The 23,461-nt window shown below is 43.6% G+C and overlaps 1 protein-coding gene across 1 annotated transcript in view; it reads left to right on the top strand.

Moving 5' to 3' along the window:
* The window catches only part of SUSD6 (sushi domain containing 6), a 176,642-nt gene that overhangs the window by 47,389 nt on the left and 105,792 nt on the right, over window positions 1-23,461 (top strand). The window contains exon 2 of the mRNA XM_029598794.1: window positions 4,027-4,217. Coding sequence (XP_029454654.1) covers window positions 4,094-4,217 — 124 coding nt within the window. The 5' untranslated portion in view covers window positions 4,027-4,093. The remainder of the gene's footprint in view (window positions 1-4,026; window positions 4,218-23,461) is intronic.

Genomic DNA, 23,461 nt, shown 5'->3' with positions numbered 1-23,461 from the left:
CCTTGTGACAGGCTATCGGTGCCATTGGTCAGTCCCTGTCACATGGTAGAAGCAATGAATGACCCTCTTCCCCCTCCACCCAGGGACTGTGACCACTGCCTTTGTAGTATCCACAGCCAACCTGGGATGTGGAAGACCCAAGCTGGAAGTACACAGTGCTTGCTGCTTAGCCACTAGCTGGTCCTTGAAATGATTTATCATCAGCAACTTACAGTAAACATTACTCTGCTTCTTTATGTACAGATGATGACTAAATATCGATCTTCTGAAACGCGTTAATTTCCTAGACTGCTATTGAGCATTTGAACTTTTGTGATAGCTTCATGATGCAAGTTTCTTTGAAACCAATCACAATGCTTTTATCTCTAACTGACCAACTTTCAGAATTTGGAATTGAACAGATCTTCTTTAGATAATAAAATGGTCGTCTGGATTAAATTTGTGCATATTCGCACACCATTTCAGATTTCATCCAGGTTAGGCTACAAAGACAGATGAGAATGTCCTTTTCTTTCCTGCCTGGTTTAGCCTTTCCTTCTGCAAATAATTTTTCCTACCCTCTTCACCATTTCCAGCCATTGTGCTATGGAGAGTCCATTTCATGTCATGCTGGAGGCAGCCCTTCTTCATTTGATTCTGAAAATCAAGCTGAAAGGCCTGCTCCCTATACCTTTCCCTCGTACTCCCTAAACTGGTCAATCTGCTGTAGATTCAGATAGTTTTATTGGCATGATACTACTGGTACTGTGTGTCTTGCATTTGTGCTGCCCTGCCCTTGTAGCTGGACTGTGACAGATCCCTACAGATCCTTTACAGAGAAACTATAGGCTAACAGATAACATTGCATCTCAGTCACACAACACAGACTGATCCTTAACTAATACAGCATAAGGGGACCATAAATTAGAAACTGAAACAAATGAAAACTTGGAATAGAAAGCCAGAGAAACAAGACTCTAAGCAGTGGAACACAACACTGAAGAAAGAGAAATGCATTTCTTCCTGTGCTGACTGAGCAAAATACAAAGAAAAAAAGAAATACTTTCCCAAAACTGACATACTCAAAATAAAATGTTTTGTGTTGTACCTTTTGTGATATCCTTTTTTTTAATCAGATTGGTTCAGTTTTTCACTTCCCCCTTGTCAGTCTTTCCCCAAGTCCTTTCATCCATTTTGTCTCCTTTTCCCCTATATTTATTTCAGATGATGATTTTGCCTTGTCTTTCTCCATTTCTCTCGTGTGCCTCTTTATCCACCCATAGCTAGATATTAATCTTCCTTTACCACTTTTTATCCTCCAGTATTCAGATTGCTTCTTTTCAGTTTTCACCTAGCTTACCAGCTTTATCTCCCACTCATCTCCCCAGCTCTTCCATATTTCCCCTTTTCTTTCATACCTTCCCCATTCTTCTATTCCCCTCTTTCATGTGTACTGTACCTGCCCTCATCTACTTTCCTCTGCCTATCATCCTCTCACAAGCCCCAGCTCCTATTGTTACTCATCCCCTCCCATGACTCAAGCCCCTGCTCAGCCTCCTACTTCCATCCTCGCCTCACTTCAAAAACCCATCCTCTTCCTGTCTCACAGGCCCGTCCCTTTCTACTGCCTCTGAGCCCCTCCCCACCTTCTGTCTGTCTTGCATACACCTCCACCCAGTTGCCTATACTCCAGTCTCATACCCTTCTTAGTCCCACATTCTCCTTCCAGTTGCCAACCAGTCTGAGTCTCTGTGCTCTTCTGTCCCACTCAGACCTTGAGTCACCATGTGGGTCTCTGCTCTCTCCATTCCCATGTCTCCAGTATCCATTTTCCTGCCTCCTTTTTGTCGTCTTCTCCCTTTTTCCTAACATCTGCTTCCTGACTTCCTCCCTCCAAAGATTCTGCCCCACTTTTCAGCCTTGGTATCAACTTCTCTCCCTCAGATTAAAAAAGTAATGGGAGCCTACCCCTCCTTTCCCCATGGCTATATGACTTCTCTGTTACAATGCCTTCAACATGAGCTCTTTCAATACATGTGGACAGTACTTTCTCTTTCTGATCTTAGAATATAAAAACATAATTGCCATACTGGGTAAGACCAAGGGTCCACCAAGCCCAGAATCCTGTTTCCAACAGTGGCCAATCAAGGCTACATGTACCTGGCAAGTATCCAAACATTAAATAAATCTCAAACTACTATTGCTTATTAATACCAGTTTATGGATTATTCCTCTAAGAACTTATCCAAACCTTTTTAAACCCAGTTACACTAACTGCTGTAACCACATCCTCTGGCAATGAATTCCAGAGCTTAATTATACGCTGAGTGAGAATTTTCTTTGATTTTGTTTTAAATGAGCTACTTGCTAACTTCATGGAGTGCCTGCCCCCTAGTCTTTCTGTTTATCTGAGAGTAACCAATATATATTAACTTTTTCAAGTCCTTTCATGATTTTGTAGACCTCTCTCATATCCCCCTTTAGTCATCTCTTCTCCAAACTGAAGAGCCCTAACTTCCTTAGCCTTACCTCATAGGGTAGCTGTTCCATGCCACTTATTTTGGTGGCCATTCTCTACACTTTTTCCAATGCAACTATCTTTTTTTGAGATGCGGCAACCAGAATTGCACATAGTATTCAAAATGTGGTTTCACCATGGAGCAATACAGAGGCATTGACATCCGTTTTATTTGCCATTCCCTTCTTAATTCCTAACGTTGTTTGCTTTTTTTGATCACCACAGCATACTGAGCTGATGATTTCAATGTATTATCCACTATGAAGTCTAGATCTTTTTCCTGGGTGATAACGCCTAAGATAGAACCTAACATTGTGTAACTATAGCAAGGGTTATTTTTCTCAATATGCATCACTTTGCACTTGTCCACGTTAAATTTCATCTGCCATTTGGAAGCCCAGTCTTTCAGTCTCACAAGGTCCTCCTGCAATTTATCACAATCCGCTTGAGATTTAACCACTCTGAATAATTTAGTGTCATCCACAAATTTGATCACTTCACTCGTTATACCCCTTTCCAGATCATGTATAAATATATTAAAAAGCACCAGTCCAAGTACAGATCCCTGAGGCACTCCACTGTTTACCTTTTTCCACTGTGAAAACAGACCATTTAATCCTACTCTGTTTCCTGTCTTTTTAACCAGCTTGCAATCCACAAAAGGACATCTCTCCTCCTATCGCATGACTTTTTAGTTTTCTTAGAAGCCTTTCACGCAGGACTTTGTCAAACACCTTCTGAAAATTCAAATGCACCAAATCTACCAGTTCACCTTTGTCCTCATGTTTATTCATGCCTACAAAACAATGGAGATTTGTGAGGCAAGACTTCCCTTGAGTAAATCCATGCTGGCTGTGTCCCATTAAAGCATGTCTATCTAAATGTTTTGTGATTTTATTCTTTATAACAATTTCTATGATTTTTCCTGGCACTAAAGTCACTCACCAGTCTGTAGTTTTCTGGATCACCACTGGAGCCCTTTTAAAAAGCAGGGTTACATTGGCCATCATCTAATCTTAAAGTACAATGGATGATTTTAATGATAGGTTATAGATTAATTGAAATAGTTCTAAAATTTCATTTTTTAGATCTTTCGGAACTGGGGTGTATGCCATCCGGTCCAGGTGACTTACTACTCTTCAGTTTGTCAATCTGGCCTACCACATCTTCCAGGTCCATCGTGATTTGGTTCAGTTCATCTGAATCATCCGTGAAAATAGTCTCTGAAGCGGGTATCTCCCCGACATCACCTTCAGTAAACACAGAAGAAAAGAAATTGTTTAATCTTTCTGAAATGGCCTTATCTTCCCTAAGTGCCCCTTTAACCCCTCTCTCATCTAATGGTCCAGCCAACTCCCTCGCAGGCTTTCTGTTTCAGATATGTTTTTAAAAAAAAAAAGTTTTTGTGAGTTTTTGCCTCTATGGCCAACTTCTTTTCAATTTCTCTTAGCCTGTCTTATCAGGGTCTTACATTTAACTTGCCAATGCTTATGCTTAATCCTATTTCTTGTTTGTTTTCTTTCCCCTAGGACAAACTACTCCCAAACAACCTTGAGATTTGTTTTCTGTTCTCGTTTTTTTGGGGGGAGTACAAAGATGTACCATGGAATGGTAGCACCAAAGAGCAATCCTGCTTCTTTGCAGCTCACGTCCATCTGCCATGGACTGTTTCTTCAGCTAGTTCTTTTCATCACATTCCTGTCAGAGGGACTCACCTTAGGTAAGTGTGGAACATTTTTTTTATTTGTTTTTTTTTTTTAATGAAGTAATTTTTGGAGTCAAGTAATCCATGTGTGATACTTGCAATTTGTAACTGGAAAAAGATTGTGTGTCTTTAAGGTATTTTGATAATGAAACATCTCTTTATTATAGATATATTTGCATTCTCTCTCCCTTTCCCCCTCTCTCCTTTACATTTATTTCATAAGTGCAACACCATAATTCGGTATGTATTAAAGGGTTTCAAATAATTCTCGGGTGCTAAAAGCACTTAGCCTCAGAGAATCCTTCAATAGACACTCCAGGTATTACTGCTTGCTTGTGTGTGTATATATAATATCCTTGAGCCTGCTGGAGCTGCTTCATGGTAGATGAATGTGGACATAACTTATGTGAACAACAATCTGATTTGAAAAGGAGTTTGTGATTTGAAAATTTGTTATGCTTGAAAAGAAAAATGTAAAAAGACTTCAATCTTCTTCTGTTTACCTGGGAATGCTGGCTAAAGGGACTGGGTCCCACTTGCTTATGATGCCTCACAAGATTTAAAATAGTTTTCTTACTGGAGCGCAAGCTGAAATACAAAAGGCACAGATGGAAAATATGAAAAGGGAGCCAAAGAGTGGAGAACTACACTGAAAAATGACCAAATTATCCCCTCAAAGACATTTATAATGTATATGTAGATCAAAAAGAGAGCACTAGCTCTTTAGACTTACGTTCATTGCAGACCGTTTGCACTTACTTGCCTGTTTTTCAAATTCTTATTTCAAATTCTTATTTGCACAATCCCCCGCAAGATTATTGTGAAAAACTTTCCCAAACCAAGCAGTTACCCTCTTGAGTGCTTGCTGACTCTCACCCTGACCCTGGTCTCCATTGTTCACCCTCGTAATGTTGATGAAGTCTCCTTGCTCTGTATGGGTCTGTCACTTTGTGCTGCCCAGTGCCAGCACTCCCATGCTTTTCAGCAATCATTGCAGTAGTAAAGTGGAGGCATGGATACTACACAGCTGAAACTTCCTGAGAGCCATGTGTGTAGTAGAACACAGTGACATAATCTGTGCTTCCTCCAAACTCAACAAGAAAACTCTGAAATGGGAATGGAGCAGCAAGCCAATGATGGATTGCAACCCTGTGTTTGAAGACCATTGATTTAGAGGAAGCATCTCATAATTCGGCCTCTCTGTTCTGTGTGATTTGAGAAATAGTAACATTATAAAGGACCCCAACATAAGTTCTCGATTGTAATTGCCTGACTTGAGTTTGTATTCTGCCTTGAAGCCATTCTTTGTAAAAGGTGAAATATCAAATGTCTACAAATAACCAAAATAAAGACCAAAAGGACCATCTAATCTACCCAATAGTGATTTTATGTGTATGTACCTAAAGTAGATCATTTTCCCACATGGAACCAAATTCCCAGTCCCATTGTGCTCCTTTTAGAGTTGCAACTGCTGTTTCATGCATGTTTTCGCATGCCATTCAGGAAGTGCAGTACAGCCATATCACTGTTGCTGTAGGCTGCAACCATCGCTCAGTGAAGGCTGCACAGTTCCCTCATTACAATTTTCTTGCCACCAGGGACCCTCTGTGTTTATCCCACGCTTTCTTGAATTCTGCCACTGTCTTTGTCATCACCACCTCCTCTGAGAAGGCATTCCAGAAGCCTAGTTACATGTTTCATTGGTTACATTTTGTGTGTAAATTAAGTGAAAGTAAATGTTAACTTTTTTTTTTATTCATGGGGGTTCTATTTCAATCCCTGTGGGGGGGGGGGGTTATAGTTCTAGTACATATTACATATCTATTGCATGGGGGGGGATATATATGGGCAGACACCTTTTCTATACATAAAATCATTCTCAGGCCGATGCAATATAGTGCGATCAGCAGAGCTCACAGCTTTACACACAATTGGACGTGCGTCTATAACCCCCATGCAGTACGGGGATTAGCGTGTCCAAACGACCGCGAAGCTAATAGTGCTCATCACGTATAAAGTACATGTAGATGAGGCTATTAGCTAATCCCTGCGATTCAACAAATTTCCTGCGCAGCCAATGTGCCCATTGCAATGCGACAAACTTATTGCCAGCCCGGGGCTGGCATAAAGGTCTGCCACACTCAAGGGCTTAATGGAAAAAACAAAAAAATCTTGCTTTCTGTGATTCCTTCTCTTAATATTGTCGGGATGCTGAGTAGGAGGAACCACAGAAAGATCAAAGTTAAAAAAAGTATTGGAAACAAATTCGGGGCAGTGTATCTTGTGTATATATTGTGCCAGCATCCATTTTCCTAACCCACACAGCCACCTTTCCTGGGTGCCGCCTCTTTTTTTTTTTTTTTTTTAGCTCAACCATCTCATTTAAATATTGGATTGCACACCCAGGAGAGGTGGCTGGGCGCACATTAGGAAAGTGGGTGGTCAGCGTTGAGCGCTCATTTTCTGTGTGCCCATATTGCATCAGCCTGACTGTGCATGAGATTGCTCCCCCCCCCTCCCACTCTGCTACTGCTAAGAATTATAAAAAAGAAAAAATCTAGTGGTATTCATGGAAATGTGCTACTTAGCTGCTAAAGGATAAGGGAGATGACAAAATTCTGTCATGGTGACCTTTTTAATTGGCAGCAACTGTTCTGTCTTTCGAAGAGAGAGCTGTAAATTTGCAGGTACCTGTTTGCATGCAATGTAGTTTTGCTCTTTGAAGGAACCACAAACCTGACTATAGAGAGACCTTCATTTTTGGTTTTTATTTTTTACATGTTTCCCAGGAATTTCAGGGTTTATTATGACAAGAATAAATATAAGAAAACCAGTGGAAAAATGACTCATCTTATGGGTTTATTTGGACAGAAGCCAGGACAAGAAAACAATATTAATTGAACTAATGTGATGACAAGTTACATACATACTAAACCTAGTAATATGAGTGATTGAGGGTCTCCAATTTGTAATTGGTAAAATAAGTACCCTACCAAAATGTTGCAGGCTTTTTGAATGTACGAACAAAAATCACTATTTCAGTATGGGTGTTGTGGTAACAATTTAAACTTGTTTGTAAATTTAGATTCCTACTGTAGTTATATTTTCAATCGAGTACTATATTCTTAACCTTCAATTAGTCCCACTAATACCTTCCACAAGATCATGCAGGGCGGAGGCCTGAATGCTCTGTAGATGTGACGTTTCTCCATGTATAGCAGGCTAGAGAATTTCTGGGTGGCCCCGCATAGCATGGATACCAACTACATATGAATGAAATTTTAAAGGGGAGGGTTTCTTGAAAGATTTTCTTCCCCCACCTTTTACTAGAAGAGCCATACAGCAGCTGCGTTTTGTCATGTGTGTCGCCTGAGTAATCACTGCAGGGAACAGGACAAAAAGCCTAGCTTAGACCATCTGTAGGGAGCAGAGTTAGGCTTCATTGCTTCTCTTGTTAAGGCTTGTTATAGTCTTTTTGGTGGCATGGCTGTTGTATTAGCATTTCAAAGGGGAGGAGGAATTCTGCAACAAGTTCACTCTAACCCTAAATGATTGAGTGTCATTTCCTAAGGCTTCTTATTGCAAATCTTATATTTAATTTTTCTGCAGCAGTCATCGAGTTAAATCCTGGGAAGAAAAGTTATGCAGTATAGTGATCCCCCTCTTCCCTAATGGAAAATATTCATTTATCAGTTGAACAATCTTTTTCTTCCTTTGTATAACTGGACTTTTGTATTATGAACAACCATATTAGATGGTTAAGGTGACTGGAGGTTCATGTTGTGAATGTTAATTGAAGTATATATTCTTTGCTCTTTTTGTATGCTATGCAGCTGTGACTAGCCAACCTCTGCTCAAGGCTCAGGCTGCATCATTTGGGTGTTACAGGGGAAGCAGCCATGATAATGAACCAGAGATGGAAAATGTTTAGCCACTGTACTTCTCTTCTGATAACTTTTGTGTATTCAATGTATCAGACATGCTTTAGCGACTGCTGGAAGCCAGTGTGGGCAAGAGCTCATGCTGTGTTTCAAGTCTCACTCGCCACCAGCGACAGCTCTCACTCTCCAGTGCTACCCATGCCATGTTTAAATACCACCTCCTCATCCCCCAAGTAGCCAAAATGGCTGCTGTCTGGTACCATGAATGCCATTGAAACAGGCCCTGTCACTAGGTGCACTTCCTGGCAGGCTCTCTGGTCCTGTAGTGCAGTGTTGCAGGGGGGGGGGGGCTTGGGGAAAAGAGAGATTCTCTCAGTAGGGTGTGAGGAGAGAGAGGGGCATGCTAAGCAGGGGATGGGGGTAGAGATGAGGATGCTGCTGAGTTGGAGAATCTGTTAGTTTTATTGTCCTGGCTTCTGTCCTCCAAATTAATTTACCCAGAAAAAATATCTCAACTGATTTTCTCCTATTTGTTCCTGTCATAATAAATTCTGATAAATTAAACAATAAAAACAAAAAAAATGAAGGCTCCTACCTAAACTGAAGTTAGTAATATCTATATAAAAACTTTTTCCTGCTGGGAAACTGGAAACTTTCTTGATGAACAGCGATGTTCTACTTTTGTAAGTTGTACTGTGGTGTAATGATTTTGCTTGTTTGTCCTGAGGTGTTTACTATATTATCGTGAAGTAGCAGTGACTGTATATGGATTGTTTCATTATGTACTTAGCCTCTCATCCCAATTTGTAGTTCTGTGTGGACTATTTGATATAAAATTTTATGTGGAAAGACAGAATCATGACATGCCTAGTATTCATGTTTCAGGGTGGACAGCTAAAAGTTCTCTATAAACTAGTTTCCTGTGAAATCTGGATGTAACTTTAATTGCTCAATAGACACAATTTTATTTATTTTTATTTAAAGGTTTTTATATACCGATAGCTGTTTGCACATCGTATCGGTTTACAGATAACATATAACATGATAGAGAAAATACATGGAACGATTTGGTTACATGGCATGATGAAAAAAAAAAAAAAAGGGGGGTGGGTACAAAAACATGGCATGCAGAGTACAAGGCGCGGAGGGAAAATATATATGTGAATATAAAATATAAACATACACAGAACTATGTACACATTACACGGTATGGTCTGAGAGGGTGTCAGAAGGTTATATCGTGGAACTGACGATAACTTATGTTTATATTATATAATTGAAACTGTAATCAGTCAGTCATGTAGCGTGATAGTACCAGGGAAAGAGCGAAGGGGTTAGGGGTAGGCTAGCTTGAAGAGCCACGTTTTCATTTTTTTTTTTTTTTTTTTTTAAAACTTGTGTGTGCATGGTTCCATGCGTAGTTCGGGTGGCATTGAGTTCCAGTTGATGGGTCCTGCTATTGAGAGTGGAGGTTCATTGTGTGGTTTTGGGAGAGGGAATGTGAAGGGTTCCTTTATAGGCAGATCTGGTTGGTCTGTTAGAAGAGTTGAAGAGGAATGCGTTATTTAGCCAGGAGATGTGTTGGTTGTGTAATGTTTTATGTATAAGGGAGAGGGTTTTGTAGAGGATTCTAGAGGAGATCGGGAGCCAGTGGAGGTCTCTGAGGATAGGCGTGATGTGCTCTCTTCTACGGGTGTTGGTTAGCATTCTGGCGGTGGCATTCTGTAATAATTGGAGGGGTTTAGTGGAGGAGGGGAGTCCTATGAGGATGGAGTTACAGTAGTCCATTTTAGCAAAGATTAGGGTTTGTAGGACAGTGCAGAAGTCATGTGTGTGTAGGAGGAGTCTAATTTTCTTTAATACATGCAGTTTAAAGTAGCATTCTTTTAAAGTGGATTTTATGTGGGTTTTTAGGTTTAGTTGGTTGTCAGTGTTAACACCCAGGTTGTGTACATGTTGTGGGAAGGGGGCTGAGAAGGGGTGTGGTGCTTGATAGCATGTGATTGAGTGAGGGCTGATTCTGAGAGATTGAGGAGTTCAGTTTTGGTGGTGTTGAGTGCCAGGTTGAGGTTAGTAAGGAGTTGGTTGATAGAGTTGATGCAGATGTTCCAGGTTTTTAGGGCCCTGGATAGTGAGTCGGTGATGGGAATGATAATTTCAACATCGACCCGAAGATGAAGTGGGCGATGCATACATACTTCTTCTTTTTCATAACACTCCCCCAAAAAATGAAGTATCAGTTTTCACCCTTCCAGCCACAAATGGAGTTTTAAGACTGCCATACAAGTCAAAATTACGTTTCTCAGTGAGGAACAGAAGCTTTATTACAGCAAGCTGAAAGCAAAAAGCCCAGGAACAAAAGAACAGACATTAGGATTAGATGTTTACATACTCTAGCCTTCAGGAAAAGATGCACTGGTTGAAGTACAAAGCATCCAGAGAAGATGAAGTTTTTTTTTTGTTTTTTTTTTTTTTTAAGTAGCACAATAAGAGTGCACAGCATTGAAGAGAATTCACATGGTGAATATGGAGGCCATGACTTGCTCAAGATCAGATAATTAATGGAAGCTAGGAGGATATGAACGAGAGGCCCTAGGTTCACACAGATCTATGCTTTCTAATCTTCATCCATTGCCTATTCATGGGAAGTAAAAAAAAAAAAAAAAAAAAATGGTTAGGAATTGTACTCCACCCAATTGCTTCATCTGCACAATTGTGAAACAAATAAGTACTTATAATTTTCTTAAGGATACTTAAGACCTGCAAAAAGACATTTTTCAGCACACTGAATAGGAAGATTAGTTTTACTTAGCATCATTTTAAAATAAGGGACTGCATTTGTCAGGATAAATTGGCTTTCAGTTACTACCAGGACTGCAATACTGAGGCAACTACCTCAGTCCCAATTAAGGGGGCACTGGGCAGTGCTGAAATGGGGATGGTGGGGTCACTTGCCCTAGGTTTAACACCTCAGAGGGGCATTATCAAGTGCCCACTCCCACCCTCCATACACATACTGATGTGGCCCATGGGGCTGAAAAGAAAATCCATCACTCCTCGCCCCCCCCCCCCCCCTTCATGTCCTGATGTAGCTCTTGAAGGGCTGAAGAACTACAGCTGCTACTAGCTCAGTGCAAGAGGGAGATGAGGTGTGGCCTAGAACCCCATTCTGTGCTAGCTAGGTCACATAGGGGAAAGGGAAGTGAGGAAGAAGAATAAATGGAAAGGAGACCCTGAAAAGGAGTTTTAAAAAAAAAAATGGGCAAGAGAAAAGCAGAAAAAAGTCTGGGATAAACATGATTGGAAAAATAGCCAAATAGTTAGAATTGTATTTTTTCAGTTGATCAGAATATTTCACTTTTGGACATGTGTATCTTTTATGTCTTTGTATTTTGCAGAGTAGATATTGCATTTGTTTCCATTTCTCCAGTGTTGCAATGCATGCAGATTCTGGCTTTAGGTTTCTAGCTCATATTTTGCCTAAACTTTTCTCCTGTCTGATTTATGGTCACTTCTGTATTTAGTAATGGTCTTGCCTGTGTTCTCAGTATGACTGAGGAGCCAGCATGCTGCTAGCATGTAGGTATAGCATTTTTGTTTTTCTACTAGGAGATATATTGATATTCTAGGGCCTCTTTGCAGTGCTGCCTTTTTATAGGTAAAATTAATGCTATTAAGTCCTGGTAGGAAGACGTGTCAAATTTAAGGATCACCTCAGGAGTCGAAATCCTGGGCTATGGCCCTTGTCACTTCATCGCAAGGGCAGTATAGAAGTACAGGTACCAAGCAATTTAGTTCTTTAGAGCGGTGTGGAATTTGAGTGACTGGCAGCAGAATACTGCTACATATGTAGCATTTCTCTAAACCTTGTGGAACAGTTGCAAAGGCAGAAATGGGGCTGTGAACCACTACCGGATCTTGATCTTTCCCAGCCCCCCCCCCCCTCGCCAAGTTTGAAAACCACTGGTTTAAGGGATCCAAGGCATTCAATTATTTTTTTTTTTATAACTTTATTAGGTATTTGGCAAACAGATTCAGCAGCAACAGGACTTGTATAATTCAACAAGACATGATGAGAAAAAACAGTGATAAGCCAAAGAATGTCACTGACACCTAGAAGACAAAAGTAATAGCTCCTATACAGAAGGTCCGTATAAGCAAAATTCAGGCAGACCCATAAAAGGTATAGTCCCCATATTTAATGTGCTCTCCCTTTAAATCATACTGTAATGTCTCAATATCCGTGACATCACGCACTTGTGTGCCAGTAGTCAAAACCAGGGTTAGATTTCCAGAAAATGGCAATGATGAATTGGGCCGCTAAAAGTTGTTAACATTTTATACTTAACTGGGATTAGTGAACATCCCATTGACCCTAAAGTCCTAAGACAGCATGATTTCGTGTAGGAAACCTTTAGAAGTCTACAATCTCCTGTATTACCCTAGACCAAAATTATCGGGCACCTTGGCAGTACTACCTTGTATGTATATATGTACCTATTTCACCACACCCCCTGCAGCAGAGATTATTTAACTCGGGAGGAATTTTTGCGTAAATACAGGAGTACGATATTTATTTATTTATTTTTAGTTTTTATATACCGAGGTTCCTGTATAAAATACATATCACACCGGTTTACAAGGAAATAAAACTGACGCCTCGTAGGGCGGTTTACATTGAAACAAGTAACAGATAATATAAAGGGGCATATAGGAACTTAGAGGAAGTTAGAGGAAAGTTTCAGAGAATAAACATGTCAAGTTTAATTGCGATGATAAACTATTCAGAAACCTATGTACAGGAAGGTCAATACTTTTGGAAGAGTACAGAAATTGTATTCTTCCGGCTCTTAGCTCTCCGGGAATGCTTTTGCGAAAAGCCAAGTCTTTAGCTTCTTTTTGAACGTAATATGGCAGGGTTCAAGACGAAGGTCCGGAGGGAGCGAATTCCAGAGTGTGGGACCCGCTGTGGATAGTGCGCGTTTCCTCAGGGAGGTTTTCGCCGGCTGGGTGAGTAGCATGTTCTTGTACGCACTTCTAGTCGGTCTCTTGGAGATGTGTAGCTGGAGTTGAAAGGTTAAGTTGAGAGGAGAGATGTTATGTAGGGCCTTGTGTATCATCATAATGCTTTTAAAGTGAATCCTGTATTTAATCGGTAGCCAATGAAGGTGCTGGAGGATGGGGGTGATATGATCCCTTTTTTTGGTGTTTGTGAGAATTCTTGCCTTAGTGTTCAGACCATCTGGAGTGGTTTGGTGGTGCTAGCGGGAAGGCCCAGAAGGAGAGAGTTGCAGTAGTCGAGTTTTGGGAGTATGATGGATTGTAGAACCAGGCGGAAGTCTCTGTAGAGTAGTAGTGGTTTTAATTTCTTTAATACTTGCAATTTAAAGAAGCATTCTTTTGTGGTGGTGTTAACGAACTTGTTGAGGCTGAGTCTGTTATCTAGGAGTACACCCAGGTCTCTTACTTGTGGCGAAGTGAGGTCTTTGGAGGTGACAGGAGATTGGCTAGCAGTTGGAATGATGGGTGGGATATAATTTTCAGGAGCTATAAGGAGGATTTCAGTTTTGTTTGTGTTTAGAACCAGGTTGAGGCTGTCAAGTAGGTTGTTGATTTCTGAGAGACAGTTGTTCCAATATGACATAGTTTTGTGTAGAGATTCCGCAATAGGGATGAGTATTTGTATGTCATCCACGTATAGGAAGTGAATTAGCTTGAGTTTGGTAAGTAGGTGACAGATATGTTCTGTGTATCAGTCTAACCATTAGTTCGCATCATCTACAACATATGGAGATATGATGTGCAACTGTCCAGGAACTTTTTCAAGCCTTTGCAACAAGAGAGGTTCACAGATCAGCATTCCAAGCATTCATTAAAGACAGAGACATTTCATCCCCTTATTTACTCTTCAGTATGCTCCAGTATATGGTTGCATTATCCTTGGTGGAGGAATCCGTCACTTAGTCATCTGTCTATGCATCTATGCCATTTAGAAGATGCAAGGATTTAGTTAAACTACCAGACCCATTAGTGACTGTTGTAATTGTAAGTAGTTAGCATGGGAGTGTATAATTATATCAAATTCCTGCTGAAGCATTTAAACAATTTGAAACCGTCCTTCTTCCTAGAGCCGATTTATATAAATAACAATCCCTTGTATCTCCACTGCTTAAACATAGGGGAGAAAGTATGTTCTGCTATATGTAAGTAATAGGAGAAATCACTTCTTGCTCCAAATCCAAAAATTTGGAAACCTGCATCCAAATTTGAAGAGTATATATAGAGATTAGGTTATTCGATCCATTTTACGACAAAGTGGGGAATCAGGTAGTAAAGAGTAATCAATCCCATTTTGGTTTTCTTAAAGCCTCTTGGCATAATGATGAAACAGATACTTATTACATGGAGGATGGGGAAGTTCTTCCAGGATTGGAGCCCTGTAGAACTATTTTATGGTTCTTTCATAAAGATGTTACCAGCTTTGATTTCCCAGACATTGAAGATAGTGAGAGTACCTGGGGCTGAATCCGTGTCCAAGCCAAAGAAAGATCCCAATTTGATTTCTTAGTGTAAAGCCTCATGTTTCTTTCCTGTTAATGGAGGTTATTCAAGAATGAATTTAACTTGAGTAGGGTGCTCTGGAAGCTAATTTTAAAGTGGGGTGAGTCTTGGAAGGCCTGTACCCCCTGGATCCAGCTGTGCGAGAGTAATTACGTTTTCCAAAGGCGGATGTGCTTGTGTGTGCTGTCACCAAGCGGACGACTATTCCCATAGAAGGAGTGGCCTTAAAGGATGCTCAGGATAGGAGAATTGAGGCTATCCTTAAGCAGACCTTTGAAGCAATGGCAGTGAATTTATGGATAACTTCCTTTTCCTAGCGTGTAGCAGATGGACTCAGGACCAATGGGTATAGTGTACTCCTGATAGCAGTTGGAGACGGATCAGATTTCAATCTGACATCAGCTCTAGTACATGTACCCCTGCAGGAAGTGCAGCTTTTCAGTATTTTCCGTCTCCTTAGCAGTTAGGGACTCTATACACGCTAGCACAGCGTTAGAGTAAATTTTACCAAAGAAATCTTACCTCCTACAGACGAGCCCCGCTCTCCTGCAGTGACACCCATTGGGTCCCTCCCCCAGTCGAGATTCCTGAGGTGATTTCCGCGATCCCTCGGAAGTAAGCCTCAGTCCGGCGGCCGACCCTCAGCGGGGACCTAGCCCCCGACATCGGGTGAGGCTGAAAGGCAGTGGGTGCAACCTCGAGCGAGGCGGTGAAGGTATTTTCTCTCTCCCCCCCCCCCCCTCCCCGCAGCCAGAGACCACCTGGAATGAAACCGGGAACCGCCGAGACAAGATAAGGTAAAAATCTATTTAAAAGTCTCCGGTTTCCGAAGCTCGAGGTGACGAACAGGTCACCAGCCGGGACCAGTGCCACCGGGTTGATCTGCCCTAGCAGGACTAGACCCCGGTCAGATCCGAGGGTCCTCCCACATGGAGACCCTCTGAGGTGGTCGCCATATTATCTGCATGGTCGCCATCACCATTTTGGCCCTGTTCGCCCTGTCCACCATCTCGATCCGTGTGCACAAATACCTTGTGCGCACAACGTCATGCGCATAAGTACCGGGCGCACAAACGAAGTGCATGGCCACGCGCATAACTTCAACCCGTGCGCACACCAAACCTACGCGTGCAACTTCGCACACCGGAGCACACAACTGTATTGTATGCGCACAAGCCATGGCACCACCTGAAAATAAGCTCAAAGCTCGGGGCCTTTGCCCAGCATGCCACATTAGAGCTACACTATTCACTAACCAACCTCTTTCCCTTTGTAGAAATATTCTCCAACACCCACTGTTCAAGGGAAACCCTTGCTTGGTGGTTTTGTGCGGTGGCTATGTGTGAGGACAACCACTTTGTAATTGTCCCTTTTTATAGCCCCGTATATTGTTCTTTATTATTCATTTTGTGTATCCATTTTTTCTTTTTTAACTTTTTTTAATTGTTTTTTTGTAAAACATGTCCCGCTGGCTACTTATCTGACCCAGCCAGCGATTTTGCCCTTTTGCAGTGTACTTATCTTAGGCTGCCGCCCTTATTACTTCTTATGGATTCAGATCCGCCTGCCCGAAATTGGCCATGTTTCGGCAAAACGTTGCCTGCTTCAGGGACTATGAAAGAACAATCTACTGTGTCCGTTCCAGGTTCACAGTGTTGAGACGTTTCTTAAACACACAAAATTAAAGTTAAATTTAATCTACTATAATCTTAACTAAAACCTTTTTTCTATATATACTATATATATATATATAAATCTGTTAAATGCTATTGTTACATTCTATGTTACTTGTAATAATGTTCAATGGTTTATTGTTATTGTTCCATGTTTTATGTAAAAAAACCCAGGTCTAACTTCCCAGACCAGGGCAACCTCTTTCGTTACTTGTAAACCGGACTGATTTGTATTGCATACAGGAATTCCGGTATATAAAAATTTAAAATAAATAAATAAAATATAAAAACTACTCTTTACCACCCTCCAAGTTTTTAGTAGTTATGGTTCACATTTGTTCAATTCTCTTAAAGTGAGCGATACCTTCACCTTCTCATTCCGGCGTTTCTCTCTACTCTACCTGCTTTTAAACTTACCGCGGGCTAACCACTAATTGTCCCTCTCAGACCGAGGCTGTCTCCGGTGTATCCTATTTCCTTTAATTATAAAGGAGAATTTCTCCCTGTCCCTCATTTTAACTCTTCAGCTCCTATCCACAAGTCCCTCTTTCCTGCAATAACTACTACTTATGGTTAAATTTCATCGGACTTATCTTTTAACTTCAATGCCCGCCATTAATTGCAAAATTTTTTCTTAATTTTGTCTGACCTGGGCGGGACCTATCCCTCCCTTGGGTCCCTCCTACCCTGTTATCATGTGGACCTAGTGGAGACCTCCACTACACAGCATGAGGATGCTACGGCCCTGTGTATACAGTGCGAAGAGGCCCTAGGGGACCCAACTCATGGCCCACCCCAGCCTCTCGAGAGGTACGCCGGACCTAGCATCACTCAGCGGGACCCCCCCCTCAAATGGGGGCTTCCCAGGGACACGGCATCCCCCCAGTCTAGACCTAGCTTCTATCTCCTGGGTGGAATTCTTCAAAGGTCTGCATACCTTCGTCCACATGCAACCGGGGTTCCTACAATGCGGGGCTCCTACAATGCGGTCATAGGCCCCCACCAGAGGACCTCAATGTGCCAGGACCCTCTATGCCCAGGGAAGTGATCCTACCACCCAGAAGCCCCACCCTCAGACACAGACATCTCAGATAAGGGGTCAGAACCCCTAGAGGAAGGGGAACTCCCAGGGACAGAACCCAGTCGAACCATGAGATGTTTCTTCACCAAGGACGAGCTTCCAGACCTGGTCACACAGCTTAAAAGAGCTTGCCATCCCGGGCACAAGTGCCTCGGGGGAACCTAAGTCGATCCCATTTTTGGAGGTACTTCGTCAGACCTCCCGCCACTTCCCACTATTACAAGCCGTCCAGCAACTAATTGACCTGGAATGGGATGCCCCAGTAACCATGTTCAAAGGGGGCTGGGCTCTGGCAGCCATGTACCCTCTGGACCCTGCCGCCAAAGATCTCCTGGCATGTCCGAAAGTGGATGCCATGGTCTGCGTGGTCTCGAAGCGCACTTCTATCCTGTGGAGGGAGGAGCAGCACTCAAGGAATCTATCCTCAAACAGTCCTTTGACGTCTCCGCTATGTCTTTACAGATCGCGGTATGCTGTGCCGTGGTGACACGCGCCTGCTTAGCACAGACCAGGAACAACACTCCTGGGGAAGCCCTGGAACTAGCTGTATCATTTCTCGCGGACGCCGCTTCGAATCTGGTGTACACAGCAGCTAGAGGAGTCTCATCCGCCGTGGCAGCCAGAAGACAAATCTGGCTCCGAAACTGGTCAGCCGATGTATCCTCCAAAACGAGACTCACAAGGATGTCTTTCAAGGGAACACTCCTGTTCGGAAGCGAACTAGAGAAACTAGCCAACAAGTGGGGGCAAGTCACCACTGCTGCAGCTTCCGGACGACAGGAATAAGAGAAACCAGTGATCCTTCCCCCAGACCTCCAGGGGCAGAGGCTCACAGCGCTTCAACCCATACAGAAGCTCATATCAAGCGGCCTGCCCCACAGGCCGGAGCCAGTCCTTTCGGAACAAGCACAATAAAAGGGGAGCTAGCTCGTGACTAGGCCCCCAGCCGCACCACACAATGAAGATCAGCTGACCCATCCAAAGGAAGACGCCATAGGGGGGCAGATTGGCCCTATTCTACCAAAGATGGGTCGAGATAACTTTGGACAAGGGGGTCCTATCCTTCATTCGAGAGGGATATTACCTGAATTTCCACCACCTCCCTCCGGGCAAGTTTGTGGAATCTCCCTGCCACGATCCTTCCAAGAGAATGGCAGTGGAAGCTACACTGACCAGATTACTAGCCTTAGAGGCTATAACACCGGTTCCTCCACAACAAATAAATACTGGCCATTATTCCATCTATTTTATCGTTCCCAAGAAGGAAGGAACGTTCAGACCTATCCTGGACCTCAAGGCGGTCAACAGTCACCTGAAGATTTCTCGCTTCCGCATGGAAACCCTACGCTCGGTAATAAGGGCGATACAACCGGGAGAGTTCCTTACCTCCCTGGACCTGTCGGAAGCCTACCTACACATTCCGATCCATCAAGAGCATCAGCATTTTCTACACTTCTCGATCCTGGACCATCACTACCAGTTCCGGGCATTACCTTTCAGGTTAGCCACTGCACCCCAGACGTTCACCAAGATCATAGTGAGGAAGGAAGGAATCCGCGTGCACCCTTACCTAGACGATTGGCTGATCAGAGCGAAATCCTCAGAGGAAAGCCACCAGGCAACCAACAGATTCAAAACTCTCTACTGGAGAGCCTCGGGTGGGTTGTCAACACAAACAAGCACTACCTGCAGCCTTCCCAAACTCTAGAATACTTGGGAGTCTGGTTCAACATCAAACAAGACAAGGTCATCCTGATACCGTCAAGGAAATCAAAATTGAACACCCAGTTACAAACCCTGTTGAGTGAACTTCACCCCACAGCATGGGATTACCTTGTAACAGCTAACATCCAAGGTAAAAAGACAAAAAAAAAATTGGAAAAACTGCCTTTGAAACTGAGAAGAGATTTCTTTGGGGAAAGCCATGATTCTGAGACCCGCCCCCTCCCCTGACATCATCGCAAACTGAGCCGAGCAGTTTTAAAGGTGCCAAGCCAGCAGGCGCCGCGCCATGCGTCGCGTGCCGAAGGGGCACGACAAAGGGGCACTCCCCTTTGTGCACCCCTTCGTTCAACCCTTTGTGTTATTTGTTTAATATGCTCCTTGTTATACCTTTTGCTTAATTGTTAAGAACTTTGATTTTGATGGTTTTATTTTTGTAATCTCTTAGCCTCAGGTACAAAAATTTTAGATTGTAAGCCCTTTTAGGGGATAGTGAATTACCTATTGTACCTTATTGTAAACTGATGTGATATCTTTTTGAAATGAACGTTGGTATATAAAAATTGTAAATAAATAAATATACCTGCAAGTTCTCTGCTTCATGGCATCCACACTGGAAGTAGTCCCATGGGCACGGGCTCACATAAGACCCCTACAACGCTCACTACTTTCACGATGGAATCCACTGTCCCAGAACTACACCGTACAACTTCAGCTCCCAGACAGAGTTCGGGCCTAACTATGATGGTGGCTACAAGAAGCCCATCTGAGCCAGAGAATGAGACTATCCTCCCCAACCTGGATCCTACTCACCACGGATGCCAGCCTACGAGGATGGGGAACACACTGCCAGGAGTTAACTGCCCAAGGGCAATGGAACAAAGAAGAGTCGGGATGGAATATCAATCGCCTAGAAGCCAGGGCAGTCAGACTAGCCTGCCTAAGGTTCGACCACAGACTCGGAGGCAAAGCAGTCAGAGTAATGTCGGACAATGCCACAACAGTGGCCTACATCAACTGGTGTCTCTGGAAATAGACCCCCTAATGTCATGGGCGGAAGTGAAACTTCAAGAGATCTTGGCTGTCCACATTGCCGGGAAAGACAATGTCGCAGCGGACTACCTCAGCAGAGAAAGTCTAGATCCAGGAGAATGGAAACTGTCAACTACAGCATTCCAATTGATAGTAAACCGTTGGGGAACACCCACCAGGGACCTCCTGGCAAACCGGTCCAACGCCCAGGTACCCAGTTTCTTCAGCCGCAGGCGGGAACCCCAGTCCCAGGGAATCGATGCCCTGATACAGACCTGGCCACAGGAGACTGTTATATGCCTTCCCGCCGTGGCCGCTTTTGGGCGCAGTCATCCACAAGATAGAACACCACAGGCGGCCAGTGCTTCTAGTGGCCCCGGACTGGCCAAGAAGACCATGGTATGCAGACATGCGAAGACTGCTGGCAGGGAATCCTCTGCCACTACCTCCACATAGAGACCTGCTCCAACATGGACCGATCCTCCATGAGGATCCAGCTTGATTCTTACGGTCTGACCGTTGAGAGGACTCACCTAAGGAGGAAAGGATACTTGGCAATAATTAACACCCTACTCCAAGCACGCAAGTTCTCCACATCCCTAACATACATCAGGATTTAGAGAGTATTTGAATCCTGGTGCGAGGACCACAACATCATACCACGCTCTGTTAAAATTCCTGCGATTTTGGAATTCGTACAGAAGGGATTGTCCCTCAACTCCATCAAGGTACAGGTGGCTGCCTTATCATGCTACAGAACTAAGAGCGAGAGCGGCAGCATAGCCTCTCACCCGGATGTCTCCCGCTTCCTGAAAGGAGTCAAGCACATCCGACCACCCCTAAAGTGGCCGGTGCCTCTTTGGAACCTTAACCTGGTCCTAGATTTCCTAGCAGTAACCTCCTTCTGACCTCTCCGCGGCCTGTCTCTGACTATTAACATTGAAGACAGCCTTCCTGCTAGCAGTCTGTTCGGCCCGTCATATATCCGAGCTACAAGCACTGTCCTGCCGAGAGCCATTCCTCAGACTCACTCCAGGAACCATCCAGTTACTCACAGTTCCGTCGTTCCTCCCAAAAGTGGTGTCTCACTTCCATTTCAACCAAACCATCTTGCTACCATCGCCAAAAGAGCATAAGAATTCGGAAGAGGCAGAAGTCTATGCCATCTCAACATTGGCAGACTCCTAGTCGATACCTGGGAAGGTTGGAATCCATACGAAAGACGGACCATCTATTCGTCCTTCACAGCGGGAAGAAGCAAGGGGAAGTGGCCTCGCAAGCAACCATAGGTGCTGGATCAAAAGTCATCAAGGCGGCCTACGTAGAAGCAGGCAAGCCACCGCCTTTACAAGTCAAGGCCCATTCTACTAGAGCCCAGGCAGTGTCCTGGGCGGAAACCCAGATGCTGTCACCCGCAGAGATCTGCAGGGCAGCGACATGGTCCTCCATCCACACCTTCTCCAAGTTTTACCGCCTGGATGTTAAGGCTCGGGAGGACACAGCATTTGCAAGGGCAGTACTAAGTGGGTTACGGGCAGCCTCCCACCCGGTTCAGGTGTAGCTTTTATAAATCCCATTGGTCCTGAGTCCATCTGCTACATGCTAGGAAATGGAGAAATTACTTAACTGATAATTTCGTTTTCCTTAGTGTAGACAGATGGACTCAGCATCCCACCCACGGCTGCCGTTACTCATGGAATTCTCGGGGGACATCCCAGGGAGCGAGTGATTCACAGGTAAGCCATGCTTTCCTTCATCTAGGACACCCATCCTACCAGGTGTCGTCGTTTCTCGGTTGAGTGCACTGGTGGTCTCCAGCTATAGCCAAGTCAACCAGTTCAAATTATTCAAGTTAACCAAGTTATTAAAGTTATTCAGTCATACATATATCCACAATGCTTTTCAAGGAGAATACTGAAGAGCTGCTCTTCCTGCAGGGGTATATGTACTAGGGCTGACGTCAGATTGAAATCTGATCCATCTCAAACTGCTATCAGGAGTACACTATACCCATTGGTCCTGAGTCCATCTGTCTACACTAAGGAAAATGAAATTATCAGGTAAGTAATTTCTCCAGTTGTTCCCTGGGTGTTTGCTCTTGTCTACTGCTCTCTCAGAAGATTGATTGAATTTGGTGTAAATTCCAGGGCAGTAATGGAACCAGCAGCTGTCTTTTTGGCAGATATGGGCTGCGATTTGGCCTGCACTTTGGCCAGAGAGGTGGCTTTAGTAATAACTAGGCATCAGCAATAGCTGAGAAATTTGTCAGCCGATAGACCTTGAAGTCTGACTTTGCAAAGTTGCTTTTAAAGGCTCACTCTTATTTGGAAATGAGCTGGAAAAGATGGATAAGTAAAGTGAGTTCTGGTTCCTCAATTGCCAGAGGATGAAAAACAGCTGCCGCTGTACTAGAATGTTCAGACTTTCTTTTACCCTACAGAGGAGCAGTTTTTCAGAGGACTTGACGTTTGGGTAGATCTTAATTCTTTTGTCCCAGACAGCCCAGACGGTGGTACAGGCTCAGGTAGTGGAGCAACCTGAGCTTCCCAATGAAGGTGTGCCGACCCTCTGGGAGGTGGGTCAAAATCACAACAGACCAGTGGGTTCTGGAGGTGATACAGGATGGTTATACGCTGGAGTTTTGCAGTGTCGTCCTGTAACTCCACAGAAGAGATGGGCAATGGAATGTATGTTGTCAAGACTCCTCAGCTGTGGTTCCAGTACCCACGTCTCAAGAAAATACGGGCTGTTTCTTAGTGTCCAGTCAGATGAATCCACAAGTGGGTTATGCACATTTACCAGCAGATGGACACGGAGCAAATTGACGTCACAGTATATATACCCCTGCAGTGACGACAGCCTGCCAGTATTCTCAGTCTCCAGCAGATGGTGGATGTGCATCTCCTCTGGGGATTGCTTTGATTTGAAAAGGAGAAATAAGAAAATTTTAATTCACCCTGCACTCCTGTGGTGATAACAAATGGTCCTTCCCCCAGTTGAGAATTCCTGAGGTGATTTCTGTGGTCCCTCAGTGGTTGGCCTTGGTCTGGTAGCTGGTTTTCAGCCAGCTTGGACGTAGTTGTTTAAACAGCTCAAAGGCAGCGGGTGCAGGAAGCAGAGTGCGGTGACAGCACATGCTCTCATTCCCCCCAGCCGAAGACTCTCTCTACTCTGCCAGGTAAGACTGAGCTCAGGTAAGTTTAAAAAAAAAATGCTTTTTGGTGTAGGGCTTCCTCCTTCCCCTGGTCTCCTGCTTGGTGCACCATTATGATGTTCGTCCTGCTCTACGTGGGAGGTCAACCTGGCGGA

Source organism: Rhinatrema bivittatum, chromosome 4 (genome assembly GCF_901001135.1).
Source record: "Rhinatrema bivittatum chromosome 4, aRhiBiv1.1, whole genome shotgun sequence".
NCBI lineage: Eukaryota > Metazoa > Chordata > Amphibia > Gymnophiona > Rhinatrematidae > Rhinatrema > Rhinatrema bivittatum.
This window is presented reverse-complemented; position numbering and strand designations above follow the sequence as displayed.